Source organism: Bemisia tabaci, chromosome 2 (assembly GCF_918797505.1).
Source record: "Bemisia tabaci chromosome 2, PGI_BMITA_v3".
NCBI lineage: Eukaryota > Metazoa > Arthropoda > Insecta > Hemiptera > Aleyrodidae > Bemisia > Bemisia tabaci.
The window spans coordinates 19581304-19600428 of record NC_092794.1 but is presented as its reverse complement, the minus strand read 5'-3'; the positions used below and the strand labels follow the sequence as shown (position 1 = coordinate 19600428).

At 42.9% G+C, this 19125-nt stretch overlaps 1 protein-coding gene across 1 annotated transcript in view; it reads left to right on the top strand.

The window, feature by feature from the left end:
* The window catches only part of Myo10A (unconventional myosin 10A), a 67113-nt gene that overhangs the window by 21181 nt on the left and 26807 nt on the right, over window positions 1–19125 (top strand). Inside the window, exons 3-4 of the mRNA XM_019059654.2 lie at window positions 11058–11168; window positions 18902–18990. Coding sequence (XP_018915199.2) covers window positions 11058–11168; window positions 18902–18990 — 200 coding nt within the window. The remainder of the gene's footprint in view (window positions 1–11057; window positions 11169–18901; window positions 18991–19125) is intronic.

The following is a 19125-nucleotide window of genomic DNA, read 5'->3' as shown; positions in this document are numbered from 1 at the left end:
ACACCCCCTCCCCCCGGGTTAACTTTTAAACGGTCGCTCTCAAAGATTTAAAATTTTGGGTTTATTCTCATATGAATGAAAGCTATTCTTTACCGTAATCATAATATTAGTGGGGGAGGTCTCTGTTAGAGTTCTCCAAAAACAATTTTAAAATTGCGACTACCTTCTATGATACTTAGACTTAGTATTTTAATTCTTGAAATAGATAGATTCGTCAACATGGGAAGATGAGTATTGTATGAGTTAATTATAATTACTCGAGAGGAAGTAGAGTGTGTTTTGTTACACTTTGTGCCCACCCTTCTCTGGTCTCCATTTCTCCCATTCCCGCATCCACACCCAACCATCCCACAAATCCTATGATTCCCACTTCAGTCCACTCCGGTCGCTCGCCAATTTTCCTCGACGCCCACGCCTCCCACACATCGCTTTATTCGAAAGTCCATCGGAAAACATCGGAAATCCATCGGAATCTAAGTTCACGTCCAAAAGCCCTCCTGCCTCGGATTTTTTGTGTCTGCTCTTCATGTTGTGGGCATCTCCTTATCGGATAGTTGTGCCAAAGTGTGTTCCATCATGACTTGAGCTTTTCATTCTTTTTGAGGGTGTATCGTGTTCAATGTTACAAGTTTCCGGCAGTGTTTCTGCTAATCGCGCGATTTCAATCAAACCGTGGGAAGTGATACACTCAGTTATTTTTCTTCCAGTTTTCAAAGTATAACTGTCCGTTCTGATCGAATTTGGTCTTTTATCTGATTGGTGTTCAAGTAAGGAGCTTTCACGACCGCTAAGTGCAAGTGCATTGACCTGATTTATATCATACCCTGTGCGTTTGATTCCCAATTTCTCGGGTGTCCTAACGAAGTCATTCAAAAGATGGTTTTTTGTTCGAAGGATTTTAGATAGCAACCGTTTTCTCCAAATTCGTGATCTTCGTTCCTCGTGAAAAATGCAATCACTTAAATCGTTTTTTCACATATTCTTGTGCATGTACCCCGGAACACATTTATTCGAGTTCAACCAGTTCACTCTGTTGAATAGCCGCATTCGCTTCGTGGAATCCAAAATTGAGCTGTAGGCGAACTTGTAGCCGAGCATTAGTCAAAAGCCGAAGAAATCTGACCATTTACATATTGTGAAAAGTTGGAACCGCAAAACTGGAAACTGGTCAGCAAAACAATGATATAACTCATTCTGGCCCTAGAACAAACTTGGAAGTAAAAGAGCATCAGAAACCCTCTCAGACCAGGATGCACAAAAGAAGAACTTGACCCATAGCTCGAATTTTGTCTATGTGGGCGAGAACTAACCGAGGAAACGCAAGTTGCAGTGTTTTGGTCGAAAGCATCGGGAACAGGTTGCCGTGCAGTTCGGTGACCTCTGTCTGGCTCTGAGGAATCAACAGCAAACAGACGAGTGATAATTCAGACTAATTAAATGCTGTTATTAATTTCATGGGTTTTCGACAGAATTACACGCATTTAAGAGGAAGCATTATTGCTTATTTATCGCGTTATTGCGTTATTGCTCGCTCTGCAACTTCCGGTGGCTTTTAATTCGAGTCAAATATTTGTCTTACTATTGCAGCGACTCTGTACTGTTGATGCCGATTCCTGGTGGTGTGTGTGGTCGGTTTCCAGGCGACAATTTTACGAAGAATATTGTAATTTGCTATTTTCTTTCACCAAAGTTACAGTCCTTGGATATGGACTTGAAGGAATTTTCGACCGTGGACGTTATTTGTGTATAGAACTCTCGAACCAAGTTTTCGAAAAGAAGAGACCAAAGTTGGTCCTTAATCTTTAACTAACGGACGCGGAGTGTTCATGGATCGCTTGGATCGTTGCCTCAGAAAAATGAGAAAGACTTTAATTAAAAGATGTGAACGTCACGTCTAGAATTTGAAATCTGAACAGTTTTCGGTCAATGTCGGGCTGTGTTTTAGGGTGCAAAACCAAAAACAATCTCGTTAGTGGGGCTCAAAGTGTCAAATTATGGCGAAGGAAAGTAAAAGAATGATGGATACTCCAAGGCCTTGTGCTTCCAGGACGTTCTCCCACGATCTGTCGCAGCGAGGAGTCACATTCTTGAAGTGGCAAAAAATATTGACTTACTCACAATCAGTATCAATCTCTGTTTCAAGAGCAGCTCCCAACTCATGATTCCAACTGTGTTGCTTTATCATAGAGCAACTGACAGCAGAAGGAGAAGCGGTAGCAAATTGAGTGTCATTTTGTTTGTTCTTATCTACATTTGGTCGGCTTTGCGAATCATTTTATTTTGCCCTGTCTGCTGTCGAATTTTAAAATAATTAGTTTGATTGCAAAGTGTGGTTAGTTGCAAGAACGGAAGAGCCGTGTCTTGTGTAGGCGGTAACCGCAAAAAATCGCCGAAGTTCCTTTCGCACAAACGATCTCTTGAAAACCACCCGTGGAGACGCAGTTTGTGACTTGGACAATCATGTGCCGGAAATCCGAGTGAAATTGAAGGCGGACGATGCCGCGAATCGGCAGCCAAGAGCCTTTGCGGCGGAAACATGCGGTAGCTCTCCAAGCTCCAAGTCCCGGGGAGATGTCGCACTTCTGGGCCCCGTCCTGCCACACGCTGGAGGGCCCGAAAGCGCACGCGCCGCGCTTCGGCCTGGTGAAACTCCGCCGCCACTGGAGCGAGCTGGAGCTGGTCAAGCTCACGAACCGCGGCTCCTACCACGTGGCCGACTCCGCCGACGCAGACGCCCCGACGACGGCCATCCCGGACGACTCCCCCAAGTCCACCTCTTGCGGGGCCGGCGGCGCCCGCTTCGTCTCCTGGTGCACCGGCCGCCGCCGCTCCGCCACCTACTCCGCCGCCGGGCTCCGACCTTCCTCAACCTTCGGCGGCAACTTCTCCTTCCGCACCTCGTCCTCGACGACGGCTACCACCCCCAAGACCTCCGGGCTTACCTTCAGTCGGCGAGGACTCAAGGCGCTCGCCAGGAGAGTCAAGAATGAACCTGGATCCGAGCCTCCAGGTGCTGAAGAGGTGCTGGACGGTGTTGACTTCAGCGACGACGAGAAGGATCGCTCTGCAACGATGGTTCAGTGCCGTCCGGAGGACCGCTCATTGCGCTGGTGCTACTTGTTCGACGAGACCAACGGATTTGGGGCTTATGACGTAGCACGGCGACCACCGAAGCGGACCAGGAGCTGTTCTGTCGTCCTCAATGGCAGGAGGCGATACCGGAAGGTTAGTTGGGACTTCAGATTCCTTGGTTTCATTGGGGGAAAAAACATTGGATCTAGAGTCCAGACTCTTGAAAACATTTACAAGAAAAAGGACTCTTGATTCAAACAGATTTAAGCTTAAATCAAAAGGAAATCCGCTCAAATTAAGAGGCTTGGTTCTTGATTTAAGCTTAAATCTGATTGAATCAAGAGTATTTTTGCTTGTCGATGTTTTTAAGAGTCTGGACTCTAGATCCAATGGGTTTTTTTTTTCCAGTGTTTGATTTTTTCACTGCTCCGGCGGTGACACCTCCAAGGAAACAGTGGAGTCACTTTATAGAGAGAGTTAAAGACAACGCGGCTCATGGATGTCACAAACAGGAACGAAGATTACAAATCGGAGGAAGTTCTGTTAGAATGGAAGAGTCATAAGTTCTAGCTTGAAAATATTTCTCGTTTTTCACACTCAAAAAGATGAGGAAGGTAATCTTTGAAGCTTCAAAGTTATACTAGAGAATAGTATAGGGTTAAGCTGAATGACTTATTGTTAGATGCGATCAATCACGAGTAATTACAATCAGCAGTTGCGGATATCCCCCTTCCACCGTTAACAATCTCTCTCGCTCTTACAGGCATCCCACAAGAGACACTAGGATCAAGTTCAAGCCTTATTACTGAACTTCCAAAGCTCGTTTTCAGTTTAAAATATTCTACACATTTGCTGAAAGAACTTCTGATTCTCGGAATTAAATATATCTGTTGTGTTATTTGCGCAATTTTGATGAATTTCGTGTTCAATGGAAACTGCTGAGTGAACTGAACACGAGGATAAAATTCATAAATAAAATTGAACAATTATCGGAGGAGACATGAAAACATGATGAAGTCTGCTAAAATAGGTGCGTTTAAACGGAAAATGCCGCCAGATTACGCCACTATGCGATTAATTTTCTCACTTTTAAACAGATTATTATAAGCTGTTTCCCATATCAGAAAATAATTACAAAAAATACTGCGCGATCAGCTCTTTAAGCACTCTCAGATGAGGCAATAAAAAATTTGCCTGCTCTTATTCCATCACTAGTTTCGTATGGCCTGGTACACGCTCAAATTTCCGTCAAATTCCGGTCAAAAAGATGACCAAGATGGCGGTCAAGAGTTATCTAGATTGATGAGTAAAATTAATTAAAACAGCGCGTTGATTTGAATAAGCATGAAATAAGCACGGTTGTGTGGAAATCAGATGAAGGATGAGCCCCACAGCTCCATCATCTACCATCAAATTTTTGCAGGCCGTAGAAATTTGATGGTAGATGGTGCTCACCAGTCACCATTTGATCGGAAATTGATGGAAATTTGAGCGTGTAACCATAGCATAAGAGCCAGATTTTAGCAGCGTGACGTGGTTTTCTTCGGTGACTAACGCCAAAGATTCACCTACAGAGTGCGCCGAGCGTAGTTTTTTCTGGCGGTATTTCAAGTGTGCGACCGTACGTTTTCTCATAGATAGTATAGGTTACTCTGACCGGAACTCCGATGGGAACTTGATGGGAGCCATAAGGCCGGCCTGACGAGGGGGTCGCGGTGGCAGCGATGAGTCTGCGACCTTTGCGGCGAGACACAGACGGCCGCACAGTGGATCGAGTCGATTAGAGAAGTCGGACATGAAATTTTTAACTTAAACCGCAAATATTGATGTTTAATTCGTTACATTTTGTATTGTGCGGGGTACTTTACGATGAAAATTTCACGAGAAAGCCAATGGAGCCACTTTTGAAACCTCAAAGTTTTGTATGAACGGAGTTATGAGCTTTTACAGTGTCCAAATTTTGTCAGACTCCCCCATTGCGACTCGATCCATTGTGCGGCTCGGCCAGGGCGAGGCTCTTCTCGCTCTGCGCCCACTTTCTCTGAGCTTGCGCATCTCTCCGAGCCAGTCGCACAGTGGATTGAGTCAGTTAGAGAGGTCGGACGTGAAATTTTTGACTATAACTGCTAATTTTGATGTTTATTTCGTCACATTTTAAATTTCAAAGGGTGCCGCTTGTAGAAAATTTCACGAGGAAACCAATGGAACCACTTTTAGAACCTCGAAGTTTCGTATGAACAGAGTTTCCAAATTTTGTCCGACTTCTCCTATCGACTCGATCCACTGTGCGTCGCAACCTGGGTTCAGTTCGTTTTCCACCGATCGAAAATCATTCCGACCCGTTTCAGTGTTGATAGAGCTTTTATACTTATTGAATCATTAGGGGTGAAGGAAGTTCCAAAACAGCGACCACTTGCCACGATGCGGCGTTTTTGCCCAGGAATGTCTGTTTAGGGAGAGTGCGGACATGTTGGTAATTTTAAGGTTAGGTCATGGAGCTTTTAAGGCCCTAAAGAGCAGCCACCTTTTGAATTCAAATTATCCTGAGTGATTATAATTATTATACTCGTTGTACAATCCGTCGTTTTTGAAGCACGTATTTGACTTAGTTTCTGCAAAAATTTACGTATTTCTGCGGAAGAACGTTCATTCATGAAGATTCTTCTTGATTTAATATTGGAATCTGAAGATTGGGAGTTAGAAGGTTAACTGCCCTCTCAGGCCCGATAAGACTCAATATTTCGGCGTGTCCGCACTGCCCGATTTAGGTACTCTATTCTGCCCAACAGTCATATTTTCGATTTGTATTTCACTTCCTATATTAACCAACAGTATAACACAGGAACACAAATATTTCAATCAGTGCATCCAAAGGACCGCAGCTCCGTTAGAATTTTGTTCTGCGTTTCCGTTTTCGGTTTACCCTATGTTCCGTATGACTCCACTCCAGGAACTTGGCGGAGCGTGCTGGGTGCAGTACCTTTAAGGTCACCAGTAACTTTGGTGACCGAATATTGCTCTGAATGAAGGTTAGGTTAGGTTCACATATAGTCCTGACGAAGTATCGTATGGGGCCGGCCCAATAGCGGCACTGCGTTCCATGACGCAAAACCGTTCGCGCATGCGATCCTACGTTACCTTTTCGGATTTCCATGTGAGACATCCAGAGGACTGCACTTGCGTTCATTGACGCAAAACCGCTGAAATGCGGTTCTGCGTTTCAGTTTTTCGGTTATGTTCCGCATGTCCGTTCTTTAGAATTTGTGTGGTGCGTGCTTGGTGCAGTTCATTGGAAGTCTGCGTTACGCCGCGTCAGCGACACAAGATGGGGGAGGGGGGGGGGGGATCAGTGTCAGCGTCACGTGGATGTATTTATGCTAAAAGGAACCACAGACGTGAGGGAAAGTGGGGTGAGCTCGTGCAAGCTGGATAAGAAACAATGTAAAAGTGGGCGTGATTCCTTTCGGCAAAGTGGGTTTTGACATTAAATCAAAAGGAAGTAAGCGCCAAGATACAGAGTGTCCCAAGATTCACTCTGGGCGATATAATAATATTGAAGGAGTCGATTCTTTGGGTCAAGCAAAGACTTTTTTTTGTGGTTTAAATTTTTTTTCGAAAACGCTTTCCCCAGAGGCCACGGCCCCCCAAAGTTGAAAACAATCGTCTTTTTAACACAAATATGTTATTTATCAACCAATATTAATGAAAATCGGTAACTGGTAGTAATTTTTAGCGTTCTTTTCATTTTTGACCTCCAATAAAGGGAAAATTCATTTTGAGTGAGGATTTACGGGGGTATCGAACCTAAAAGTGGCAAAAAGTAATGTTTTTAGCGACGAAAATTGATTTTTGACGGCATTGCACTAGATTCAGCGTTGAAAAGTTTCGGGAAAATGCACCTTGCATTTCTTCGCTATGACTCATCGTTTTCGAGATAAAAGAGACTACTAGAGAAAAATAGGGGGGGCAATGGAGCCCCCCGGGAAAGCTTTTTTGGAAGAAAAGCTATGCCACAAAAACGTCTTTTTTGACCCAAAGAATCGACTCCTTCAATATTCGCACTTAACCCTGGGTCACCCTGCACGGAGAAAAAAACTTCGTGCGTGGGACCCGAAGTTGAGATCATATGGATCTCTGAAGTTTTCGGATCACGTATCTAAAAACTTGAAGTCCAGCTGCCGAAGTTCGGGTCAGACATCTGAAGTACTTCGATATATACCGAAGGGTTCGGGTGACACATCTGAAGTACTCCGGTACATACCGAAGTGCCTCGATGTCTGACCCGAACTTCGGCAGCTGGGCTTCAAGTTTTTAGATACGTGATCCGAAAACTTCAGAGATCCATATGATTTCAACTTCGGGTCCCACGCACAAAGTTTTTTTCTCCGTGCAGGGTGACTCAGGTTTAAGTACGAATATTGAAGGAGTCGATTCTTTGGGTCAAAAAACACGTTTTTGTGGTATAACTTTTCCTCCAAAAAAGCTTTCCCTGGGGCTCCATTGTCCCCCTATTATCCCCTAATTTTCTCTATTAGTCTCTATTATCTCGAAAACGATGAGTCATAGCGAGAAAATGCAAGATACGTTTTCCCAAAACTTTTCAACGCTGAATCTAGTTCAGAAAACTTCAGAGATCCATGTGACCCCAACTTCGGGTCTCATGCACGATGTCTTTTTCTCCGTGTGTACATTCATTAAACGGTTTTCCACTGGTTTCGGGAGCTGAAGGCGCGGTGGCCTTGACTCCTCGTGAACGGGGCGTTAAAGGTGTGAAACGGAGGAAAAGCGATTAAAAGGTGGAACCGGGTGCCGATACCGAGCGAGGAGCATAAACGATCGGAGCCGCTGGGCAAGTGGGTTGCGCCAAGTGCGGCGTACGTGTGTGGGTAATAAGGCATTAATGCATTAACGATCGCTCTTGATGCGTAATCGTAATTAAACACGGGTGCAATTCAACTCGTTAATTCGCCGCGCCGCGTCTTCCTGGCTCAGCAGCCGTCAACCTGGATCCGATCCCGCGCCCACGCCGCACAGTGCATCTAGTCAATCGGAGAGGTCGCACAAAATTGGGAAACTTCAAACGCTTATAACTCCGTCTACACAAAAATTGGAGGTTCTAAAAGTGGGTCTATCGGTTTCCTCGTGACATTTCCTGCTCGAAGCACCCTTTGAAATGTGACGAAATATACATCGAAATTCGCAATGGACCACTAGACAAGGTATACGAATTCAAGCAATCTGATACATGTTTCTTAACCAGAATTTCACGTAAAACACGATTCACACAACGAAAATCACTGAAACCAACTCCTAACGAAGATATTAACGTTTTTATTTCATATTGGTTACGAGGAATTCGAACTGCCCGCTCACAAGAAACTCAAAGCTCTACGTGAGTCGAATCGCGCACTACAACGGTTTCAGCAAGCTTTTCAATCGAGCAATGTTCATTTCCCACCATGTGTTGTTCAAACTATTAGTAATTTGCTACAGCTGAACCAAAGCGTCAAGATTGAGGTTGCCAGATTTTTATATCGCAGAGACTGTCATGATAACGTTTAGCGCGCGATGTGAATCACGTAGGGCATCGAGTTTCCATGACCGGGTGGTTTCAATTCACGCATCAAGAATCATTAAATATCTTCGTAAGGAGTTAATTGCGCTAATTTTTGTTGTGCGAATCGTGTTCTATGTGAAATTTTAGTCTCGAAACATGTATCAGAATGCTTAAATTCGTACCTTGTCTAGTGGTCCATTTTAATCAATATCCAACCTCTCTAATTGACTTGATCCACTGTGCGGCGTCACGGCCGTTAAGCACAGGCCCAGAAACGCCGTATGAGCATCCGGATGTTGCCAAATTTCCTCTCAAAAAGCGTCCATTTTTGAAGAAAGTTTTGAATATTTTTCCTTGAAATTTTCAGAATTTTTAGATCATGTTTCGAACAAAATCTTCCGAAAAATCGGAGGAGAAATGTTCACAGATTTTCCTGGAGGATGCATTGTTTTTCGAAGGAAATTTGGCAACGCCTGATGGTTCATACGGTGTTCTTCCTCAGCAGAGCCCAGAGCTGACACCGCTTCGGGACCTCGCTCCAGCTCTGCGCGCGCGCGATATGGCGTTGCTAGGGGTTGCCAAAAACCACGATTTCATCCTTGAGACGAGATACTCGCGATACAATTTTGTCGGACCTTGCTCTGGTTACCCTAGTAATACGCAGTAAGAAAAAGTTAACAGAATGGAGATGTTGCGTGTGTAAGGGATTTGCGATTTGACCATTGATTCTTATGTAAAAGTTCGCGAGAAACACAATGGTGCCACTGGTTTTCTCTTAAATCAACTCCCAAACTCAAAAGAAGCTCTCATAGTGAGGTCAAAATGGAGGGGATATCCCAATTTACCCTGAGAGTCCACCTCTACATCAAAGAAACTCTCCATGCAAAGATAGGGAGCCAATACATTAGCGGAGTTACCACTTTATTTGGGGACTCCAAAACTGAAAACACGGCATCACTGCTAATGTATTTGCTCCCTATCTTTGCATGGAGAGTTTGTCTTGATGTAGACGTGGATTCTCAGGGTAGGGTGGGATATCCCCTCCATTTCGGCCTCCTTTTGAGAGCTTTTTTTGAGCTCGGGAGATGATTTCAGAGAAAACCAGTGACACCATCGTGTCTTTCGCGAACTTTTACACAAGTATGATACGCCAATATCGAACCTGGATCTCATTGGTGGAAATTCGATGCGCTAGCCACTCGCAAGTCGCAATCTCTGAGTATGGGGATGAAAAGCAGAGCACATCCCACGATTCCGATTTTACGACTATATAGTGGACACATTTTGTCGTTCTTTTAGACTTACGGAGCCCGAGGGGCATGCGTTGAATAAGTCTTTCCATTTCCTTGCCATTCCGACGGAACCTATGATTTTCAGGAAGCTTTCGGTAAAACTAATACATTTCCATAAACCGCATCTCAACTTTCCCGCCTTTGCGCATGAATGCGAGGTACTTAAATAAACAATGCATGCAGGATTACCCGCCGAAAGTTAGCGATATTTTTCTATTCTGTTTTTATCTTTGCCCCGAGTGCAAATTTGCGGTTTTCGGATTGTAGTAGGAGTCACCGTTTCCGAACGAAGGAAAGCTCCATTCTAAGGTTGCAGAATTGACGCAATCAGTTCAATTTTTTACGAGACTGTACTTGCTCAATTTCTGCTGAAAATTTTTCTGATTTTCGTATGAGAGCAAAACGAAAATCAGTGAAATTTTCACACTGGAAAAAAACTCCGGCCGTGGAAGCCGTACTTACGGGTTATGTAGACTTACCTTCCGCGTTCGGGCTCAGAGGCCGAAAGTTCCGAGCGTGTAGCACCTGGAGCAGTCGCAGTTACAGCCGCAGAACCCGGAACTTTCGGCCTCTGAGCCCGGAACGGACGGCATGTCTACGTAGCCCGTAACTTCTTCAGTTCACACTGGAAAAAAAAACACATTGTATCTATAGTCCAGACTCTTGAAAACATTGACAAGAAAAAATACTCTTGATTCAATCGGATTTTTGCTTGAATCAAAACGAAATCCGCTTTAATTAAGAGGCTTGGTTCTTGATTTAAGCCAGATTCTGATTAAATCAAGAGTACTTTTTCTTGTCGATATTTTCAAGAGTCTGGACTCTAGATCCAATGTGTTTTTTTTTCCAGTTTTTGTTGCAGTGGGAAATTCCCAAGATTCTCTCAGTTAAAATGCAATTCTCACGGGGGAAATTTGGCAACATCGAAATGTAGTCATGTTCTTACGTGAGGGAAATGACGAAGTTTCATCTTGTGCATTTGTTTTATTCCATTTGTCTACCCGGTAGTTTCCTAATTACTTGCTCTCCTGGATTGGGAGCTAATTGCAGCAGTTGAGCAGTCGTTGAATACTCGTGCAAATCAATTATCGGCGTGAGAAAGCCACTGTTTAATTGAATCGTTTTGTGTTTTCCAGGGGGAGCTGGTATGGTTCGACCCCGGAGTCGGGCACGTGTTGCCCGGAGAGGTCCTCGAGTACCACAGACCGGCCCAGGTTCTCACCGTTCAGGCCGTCATCGCTGGAAAAGTAAGTTATTCCTGAAAGTATTTAGTCAAGCTCACAATTGAATCGTTCATTTTCAAAACGACTCAAGCGTCAGAAATGGATCTACGAGGAAAGCGGTAATCCATATCTTAATTGACCCATTCTGAATCTTAGAGCTATAAAAATTAAAGCAATGAATTAATTAATCTACAATTCAAAACGGATCATTTGAATACGCAGTTTCTACTGTTTTTTTTTTTTTTTTGTATATTCATATTTGGAGCTTAGGTAAGTCTTTTTAAGAATAACCGATTCTATTAGCGAGTACAAAGTCAAGACGATCAAATAACAGATTTTTTATGCGACATCTAATATTAATGGTCTAGGTGCGAAACCACGTATCTCAGTTAGCAACGTTTTAGCCTTCTTATCATAACTTTATTTTTTCTTTGGAAAACTAACTATCGTAATTTTTTGAAAATTTCTTTGATTTCTCTTCTCGGTGAGAAGAATCTTCTGTAAAAATTTCAAGCTGAAAAGTTGGCTTGTCCCTCTTCGAAGAAATAAAATATACTTAGGAGCGGAACTTCTGAAACACAGCAATGGAGACACGTAGTTTCGTTCTTTGACTGTCGATATATTGTTGTGCACAATGTTTTATCTGGTTAGTTTCTGCGTGGTTAGCCTACTTTTTTCATTTGTAATATTGTAGTTGCCTAATTAAGCACTCTAATCTCTATCCCTCATAATTCTGGGAGTTCATAGTGACCTTTATGTTCGCTTAATTATTTTCAATGTCCATTTTTTTTAAAATAAAACTATAAAATCATAAAATGTTCAGTTGAAATCTTAAGTGCCAGAAAATATGTTTTGCGTGGCTGAGTACCGATTACATCACTGAGAATTGTTAACAAGGCATCAACCACCGAATGCAAATTCGAGGTATCCGACGACATTTTGAAAGATGTTGTTTTTTACTCCGTCACCGAGGAAAGATTTGTCAGACACTTACGTATAATTTATATAAATCGGAAGTTTTGTGGTTTTTGTGTAACTAGAGGCTTATAAATATCAACAATTTCGGTTGTAAATTATGATCCAAAAGGTGACAGGCGGAATCGAAAATCCGAATTCAGTCCAGGTTCAACGTATGAACAGCTCGCAGCAATCTCAGTTTCGGATACATCGGTGTTCAGCAGATAAAAAATCAGTGAACTTTCTTTTCGAACGACCATCGTAGTTGATCGGCAACTATTCCACACACCCGCGAGCAATCATGATCACAGCAGTGCCGTGTTGTGCTTCGCGACGAATCGATCGATCTGCTCGTTAAACCCTTGGAAAAGGATCGATCATTACAGTGTCTGAATAATCGATCCTTTTGCATGGATTCAAATGGGATAGGATCGATTATTACAGTGTTCGAATAATCGATATTTTTGCCTGGATTCAAATGGGATAGGATCGATTATTACAGTGTTTGAATAATCGATCCTTTTGCCTGGATTCAAATGGGATAGGATCGATTATTACAGTGTCTGAATAATCGATCCTTTTGCATGGATTCAAATGGGATAGGATCGATTATTACAGTGTTTGAATAATCGATCCTTTTGCCTGGATTCAAATGGGATAGGATCGATTATTACAGTGTCTGAATAATCGATCCTTTTGCATGGATTCAAATGGGATAGGATCGATTATTACAGTGTTCGAATAATCGATATTTTTGCCTGGATTCAAATGGGATAGGATCGATTATTACAGTGTTTGAATAATCGATCCTTTTGCATGGATTCAAATGGGATAGGATCGATTTTTACAGTGTTTGAATAATCGATCCTTTAGCATGGATTCAAATGGGATAGGATCGATAGTCATCGATTCGCGCTTCGGCGCTAGATCCTAGTTTCTCTCCCGCTTGCTCCACTCCGCAAGTGCGCGACTCCACGCTCCTCTGATCGTGAGTCTCACTGACCTAAAGAGCTTCCTGCGCATGCGCAGAGCCCCCCGAGACCCCCCCCCCTCCCGATACATTGCCTCCTTGCAGTACAGTCTCCCTCTTGCCCGCCGCTGCTGTCTGCAGATTCGATTTATCTCACCATCGCCGCTGAGGATCGTAGAGAAGGTGGAGGCCGTTCTTCGAACGCTCGTACGCTGTCTGTCACGTCATCGCCGCCGTGTGAAACCTCACATTCCAAGGAATGCTGTTGCAATTTTGGACCACGTACAGCGTGAAATGACCTCAAAGCCCCTCCGTGCAGCTCTCGTCCTTATTGGTCGGTCCTAGAGTACTCTCACGGGGAGAGATCATTGGCAGATCCAGCAATTTGGGATTTCCTCCATTTAAATCTATGGAAATATATCGATTCTTGGAGGGGTCAGATGCTTCGATAAGAATCGATTATTTAGTATAGGTTTAAATAGAGAAAATCCGGTGTTGCCAAAGTGCTGGATCCGCCTCTGGGAGAGATGGCCATTGGAGGATCATTTTCTGATTAGGCCACCTATCTTAGGCTTTCTGGCAATCCTAGGACCAAAAAAAAAGGTAGACAGTGAATTTCAGCGGCGTGGCGTGCTTTGCGATATATCGATTGTTATGCCATTTAAACCTATGGAAAAGGATCGATAAACAGGGTGTTCGCAGCGAACACCTTGATAATCGATCCTCTACCATACGTTTGAATGGCAAAACAATCGATACATCGCAATTCGCGCCACGCCACTGGTGAATTTGGATGATTCAAAAGTTCAGGAAATGAGGTTTTGTTTGCTTGTATCGCCGTTGTCGAAAAGTGGTGATTGAAATTGACGTGTATTGTGCCGCTAATTGGACTGCATTTTGCAATTGGAAACATATTTGGCATGTATTAATTCTGGCTCGTTTTAAAAACGACGTATGTGCCATTAGTATCCCTATTTAGGAAAGTGTTTTTTTGTTTGAGTCAGGAATTATAGTTCTTTGCTGCAAAATAAAATAAAATTTCAAATGGATGATCAGTGTCTACTAGTCCGGAATTTCTGGAAGTCCGAAAAGAGTACTGATTTTTTAAGGGCGGTTCGGAAGTACTGAAAAAGTTCGGCAATTTCGAAGGGTAGTCCGGAATTTTTTATTTCATTTACATTGTGCGTGTTTTCCAATAAAGCCTGGAAAGTATGCAATCTCCTGCGCATTGATTCTTAGAGTAGTATTTGCCTGCAAGATCGCGATTGTGTCAGGTGCATCCAGTACTGTTTAAATTTTGTGTCCTCGTCAATTTTGTCGCAATTCGAGCGGAAATTTCAAATTTTCGAAATTTTTCGAATTTCGTCAAATGGAGGTACTGAAATACTGAAATACTGAGGTACTGAATTTTTCTGTCGAGGAGGTACCGAATTTCTTGGGAATGTACTGAAAAAGTATTGTACAAATGCTAATTTTTGGCCAGCCTTTTTCAGTAGACACTCTGACGACGAATTATCAATAATTATGTTGAACAAGGAATCACACACTGAATAACTCCATTTGGCAATCTTTTTAACCTTTAGAAGTTAGCTCCGGCACATATTAGTTTAAGCACTTGTCACATCACGACGAAGCTCTGTTGAACGGCACGGAGCACATTCTTTCAAATGACACGAGTTGTCATTTTTACGGAATTGTTACCACCAAATTATCGTTGATTAGGTAATACTGACCTACAAATATTACAATACTGGTCATATACGACGTTCCAGAGCATTACGGCCGTGCTAAGGAAGAACGCCGTATGAACATTCGAAAGTTGCCAAATTTCCCTGGATAAAGCCTGTACTTTTAAGGAAAGTTATGCACATTTCCCCTTGAAATTTTCATTTATTTTAGATTAAATTGCAAACAAAATTCTAAAAATTTCGAGGAAAAAAATTCACGATTTTCCCCTTTGTATTTGCTTTTTATTGAAGGAAATATGGCAACGTTTAAAAGCTCATACGGCGTCCTTCGGTAGCACGACAGATTAGATCAGTCATATGCCAACATTAAACTCATTTTTAACAGGGATCTTCGGTCATCGACGATCCACTTTTTTTATGTTCTCCGACACGTGGTCAAAGCTCAAAGAATGTTTCGAGTCAAGTTGGAGTCACAAAATACCGACTAGGCTTGAGGTAAGAACTAGTTATGTAACTTACGACGCAAACAAACGGTGTTATATGCACAGGCGTGGTCGTATATACGCCCGCCGTTCCTTTCTTCGACTCCGGAGCAGCGCTGCGCTGCGCCGTTTGGATGCTCATTGATTCAAATCAGAACTGCATAGCGATTGTCCGCACTGATTGCGAGAGTAAAAACCCTCTATGCTCATTTTCTGTCCGGCTCTGGTGTGTGGACACAACCTTGAAGCTCCGAGCTTTTCTAGTATAGGCCTACATTCTCGGCCTCATTATAGTGTGCCAAATCGGTTCAAATCCCCAGATTCCACGATGAGTTTCGAGACCAAGAAAAGTAGTCGGACTAAATTTTGTGACCCGGAACTACAATTTGTGGCTCAGTTTAGGAACGACGTATGTACAGGGTGTCTACTGTGCGGAAAAAGTACGGATCCACTGAAAAAGCACGGATCTCGGATGGGAGGTTGGTACGGAGGCACAGAAAAGGTGCGGATTTTCTGTGAAAAGGTACGGATTTTCTGCGATATAAGGTACGGAAATTCGAGATTTTCGTGATAAAGTGTAAAGTAGCCTAAGGGGTGTGTAATTTCCGAACATAATCCGTTTATCAAGTGTCTGGTTAGATTCCTCGTATTTTTCGGTTATTCCTGTGTCATTCCATCATTCCATTCTCCCAATCCGAAGATAGGAAAAAATGGGGGTGAGGGGCGAGAGTGCTCAGCTCAGGCAGATGTATGGACTCAACTTTTTTTACTCTAATTGAAAAATTGTGGAACTTTTTGGCTTTGCTTTCCCCGCAAAATATATAGCGTGAATCCAGCACTGTTTTACCACCTTGTTTACGGTAAAACGTATCTCCTTTTTTACGCCCATCGGTAGAGAGAATGAGGGCATTTTTTCCATCCTGGCGAGGGAAAATGTTAAAAAGTCAACGAATTTCTTCCTCTGACAAACCATAGGCACCGTGATACTATTCCAAGGTCAGGTTAGGTTTTGCATTACGGGCTTCATCTAGAGTACTCAGTTGCAACATTTATTCCGCAAGCTCTCGGGTTTCATTTCACGTGCGAGTTTCACGCAGGAATCCGTGGTATACAGCCCTGAGATGGAGGGTTTAAACGCGGCAACAGAGCCGTGTTGTTGGCATTACAGCCACGATTCGCTGGTCCCCTCCCATTCGCCGCATGCCGCATGCCGCATGTCACATGCCAAACTCAACGGAGAAAGAGGGAAAGCAAAGCACAGTTTAGCTCAGCGCATGCAGACTCCGAGTCGCTAGCAGCCGTCGCACAGTGAAACGATTCAACGGAAGATGAAAGTTTTGACAGAAACTCCTTATTTTGATAATTATATCGTCAAACTTCAATGGACCACTAGACAAGGTACGAATTTAAGCAATCTGATACATGTTTCTTAACCAGAATTTCACGTAGAACACGATTCACGCTACGAAAATTACCGAAATCAACTTCTAACGAAGATATTAACGTTTTTATTTCACATTGGTTACGAGGAATTTGAACTGTCCGCTCACAAGAAACTCAAAGCTCTACGTGAGTCAAATCGCGCACTACGACGGTTTCAGCAAGCTTCTCAATCGAGCAATGTTCATTTTCCACCATGTGTTGTTCAAACTATTGGTAATTTGCTTTAGCTGAGCCAAAGTGTCAAGATTGAAGTTGAAGATTTTTACATCGCAGTGACTGTCATGATAAACATTTAGCGCGCGATGTGAATCACGTAGAGCATTGAGTTTTCATGAGCGGGTGGTTTGAATTCACGCATCAAGAATCATTAAATATCTTCGTCAGGAGTTGATTTTGGTAATTTTCGTTGTGCGTATCGTGTTCTACGTGAAATTTTGGTTGAGAAACATGTATCAGAATGCTGAAATTCGTACCTTGTCTAGTGGTCCATTGTCAGGGGTGTTTCTGAAAGAAAATTTTACGAGACAACCAATGGAACCGCTTACAAAAACTCAACGTTTTGTGTAATCGGAGTTTACAGTTTCCACATTCTGTCCGACCTCTTCTATTGATTCGATCCACTGTGCGCCGCGGCGCTCGGAGACTTGAACGCGCGGATAGAAAGATCTGCGGTCCTGGATATCACCTCTATCCTCGGTCTCGAATGCCTTTAGGCTCAAGGCATCCCATGCCGGGGCCTAGGGTGGGGCTAGACGTGACTTCGTAGTTTCTTGAGTGTTTTTACCACCGCGTTTCTCCGCAATCATCCTACCGTAATTCACTTTTCCGTACTTCTCGATGCATCATCGTCAATTTGCATGATCAATGGTTCACAGGCCCGAACCACCGCACCGCTAGACCGTCTAGTCGCTGAAGGTTTTTCTTTCAGCTGAAATTCTCAGTAACTTTCGAACCTCCCATGACTGAATGGGCGATTCCCAAAGCCTCACATATCCATCCGGCCTATTTTTTCAGGAGGGGAAAAAAATCGATATAATTTGAAGGGAATTAAGCATAAACCAAGAAGGGAATTGAGTTTTTTTCCTTACGCTTTAGTGTCGCAAACAGCGGGACACACACAGGAGTTTTTGTTCAAAACAATCAAACATTTTTTTTTCACTGAACATTCTTCAAAGTTCTACTTTATTTACGTAAATTCTTATTTCTTTCTTTAGTTACGCTGCGATAGGGAAGCAAGTAAGTGTTGGAGTAATTTTAATGGGACTCTCTTGAGGTCAGTGCATTTTGCAATGGAGCCAACCCATGTTTCTGCGAACTTTTGAAACCCATGGATGTTTCCAGTCGAGTTGTAGATCCCAAGACTTCGAATAAGCTCTCTTTCAACTTGCTCGTTTGTCTGCGGACGGGCCTGAGACAGACCGCGAGTTGCAAATTAATTTCGGAGCTTCTTGGTGCCGTGAGCCGAGACTAGACGATATGGAGCGTGGCAGGTTTCGGGCGGGCCGGGAGCCAATATTGGATTGGATTGCGTGTAGTTTTGACGGCCGCGCATGCCGAGCCGCCATGCCGCTCAATGGTCGGCCCGCAATGGATCGAATTTGATTGTGGTTCGATTTATCGTTTGCTTCAAAACAATAGAACATACCCTCAAATAATAATTTTAGGATGTAGGTTAGAAAAGCTGAAAGAGACAGGGTTGCCACAGTCAGGAAATACTAGGAAAACTGGGAAATTTCAGGGAAAATGACGAAAATGTCAGGAAAACCCGGAAATGTGAGGGAACTGACGAAAATTTCAGGGTTAACTGGGAAACGTCAGGGAAAATGTGTTAATATAATGGTGTTAAATGATTTTTTCCCCTCCTATAATTATGAATATAATTCGTACCTAAATTTTCGGTGAAACTTCGTCTCGTCCTCCCCCGCCTTTTCGTGACAAAATCACTTCCAAAAGGTGGGGAGAAAGTAACCAGGGAAATGTCACAAAAATGAATTATGAAAGCTTTGAAGGTAACAAAACGAATGTCTACATCAAGAACAACTTCATTATGGTAGCTTCTGAGCATTTTTTCACGATACTCTCGTTATACTCAGGGCATATGAATTTCAAATATATCTGAAAAATATGGTATTTTTAAGAGTTCGTATTGAGTTAAGTACTTGATTCCATAGTTATGCAACTTTTTAATGAAGTTTTGTATTTCTTTTGCCTGTGCAGCCGCAAATTTTCTCTCTGACGAGTTCAAACGGTGTTCAAAGGAGAGAAGACCTAGGTCAAAATGGAATTGAGGATATGATCCAACTCTCGTAAGTCCTAACTCTCTTTTCTTCAGTTCATTTTTTATTTTGTTATCAGTTTTTCATGTACATGTCTGTTTTAGTTATGAAGAGAAGGTACCTGCAAATGAATTGCTTGATTTAAACAGTAATGAATCTAAAATA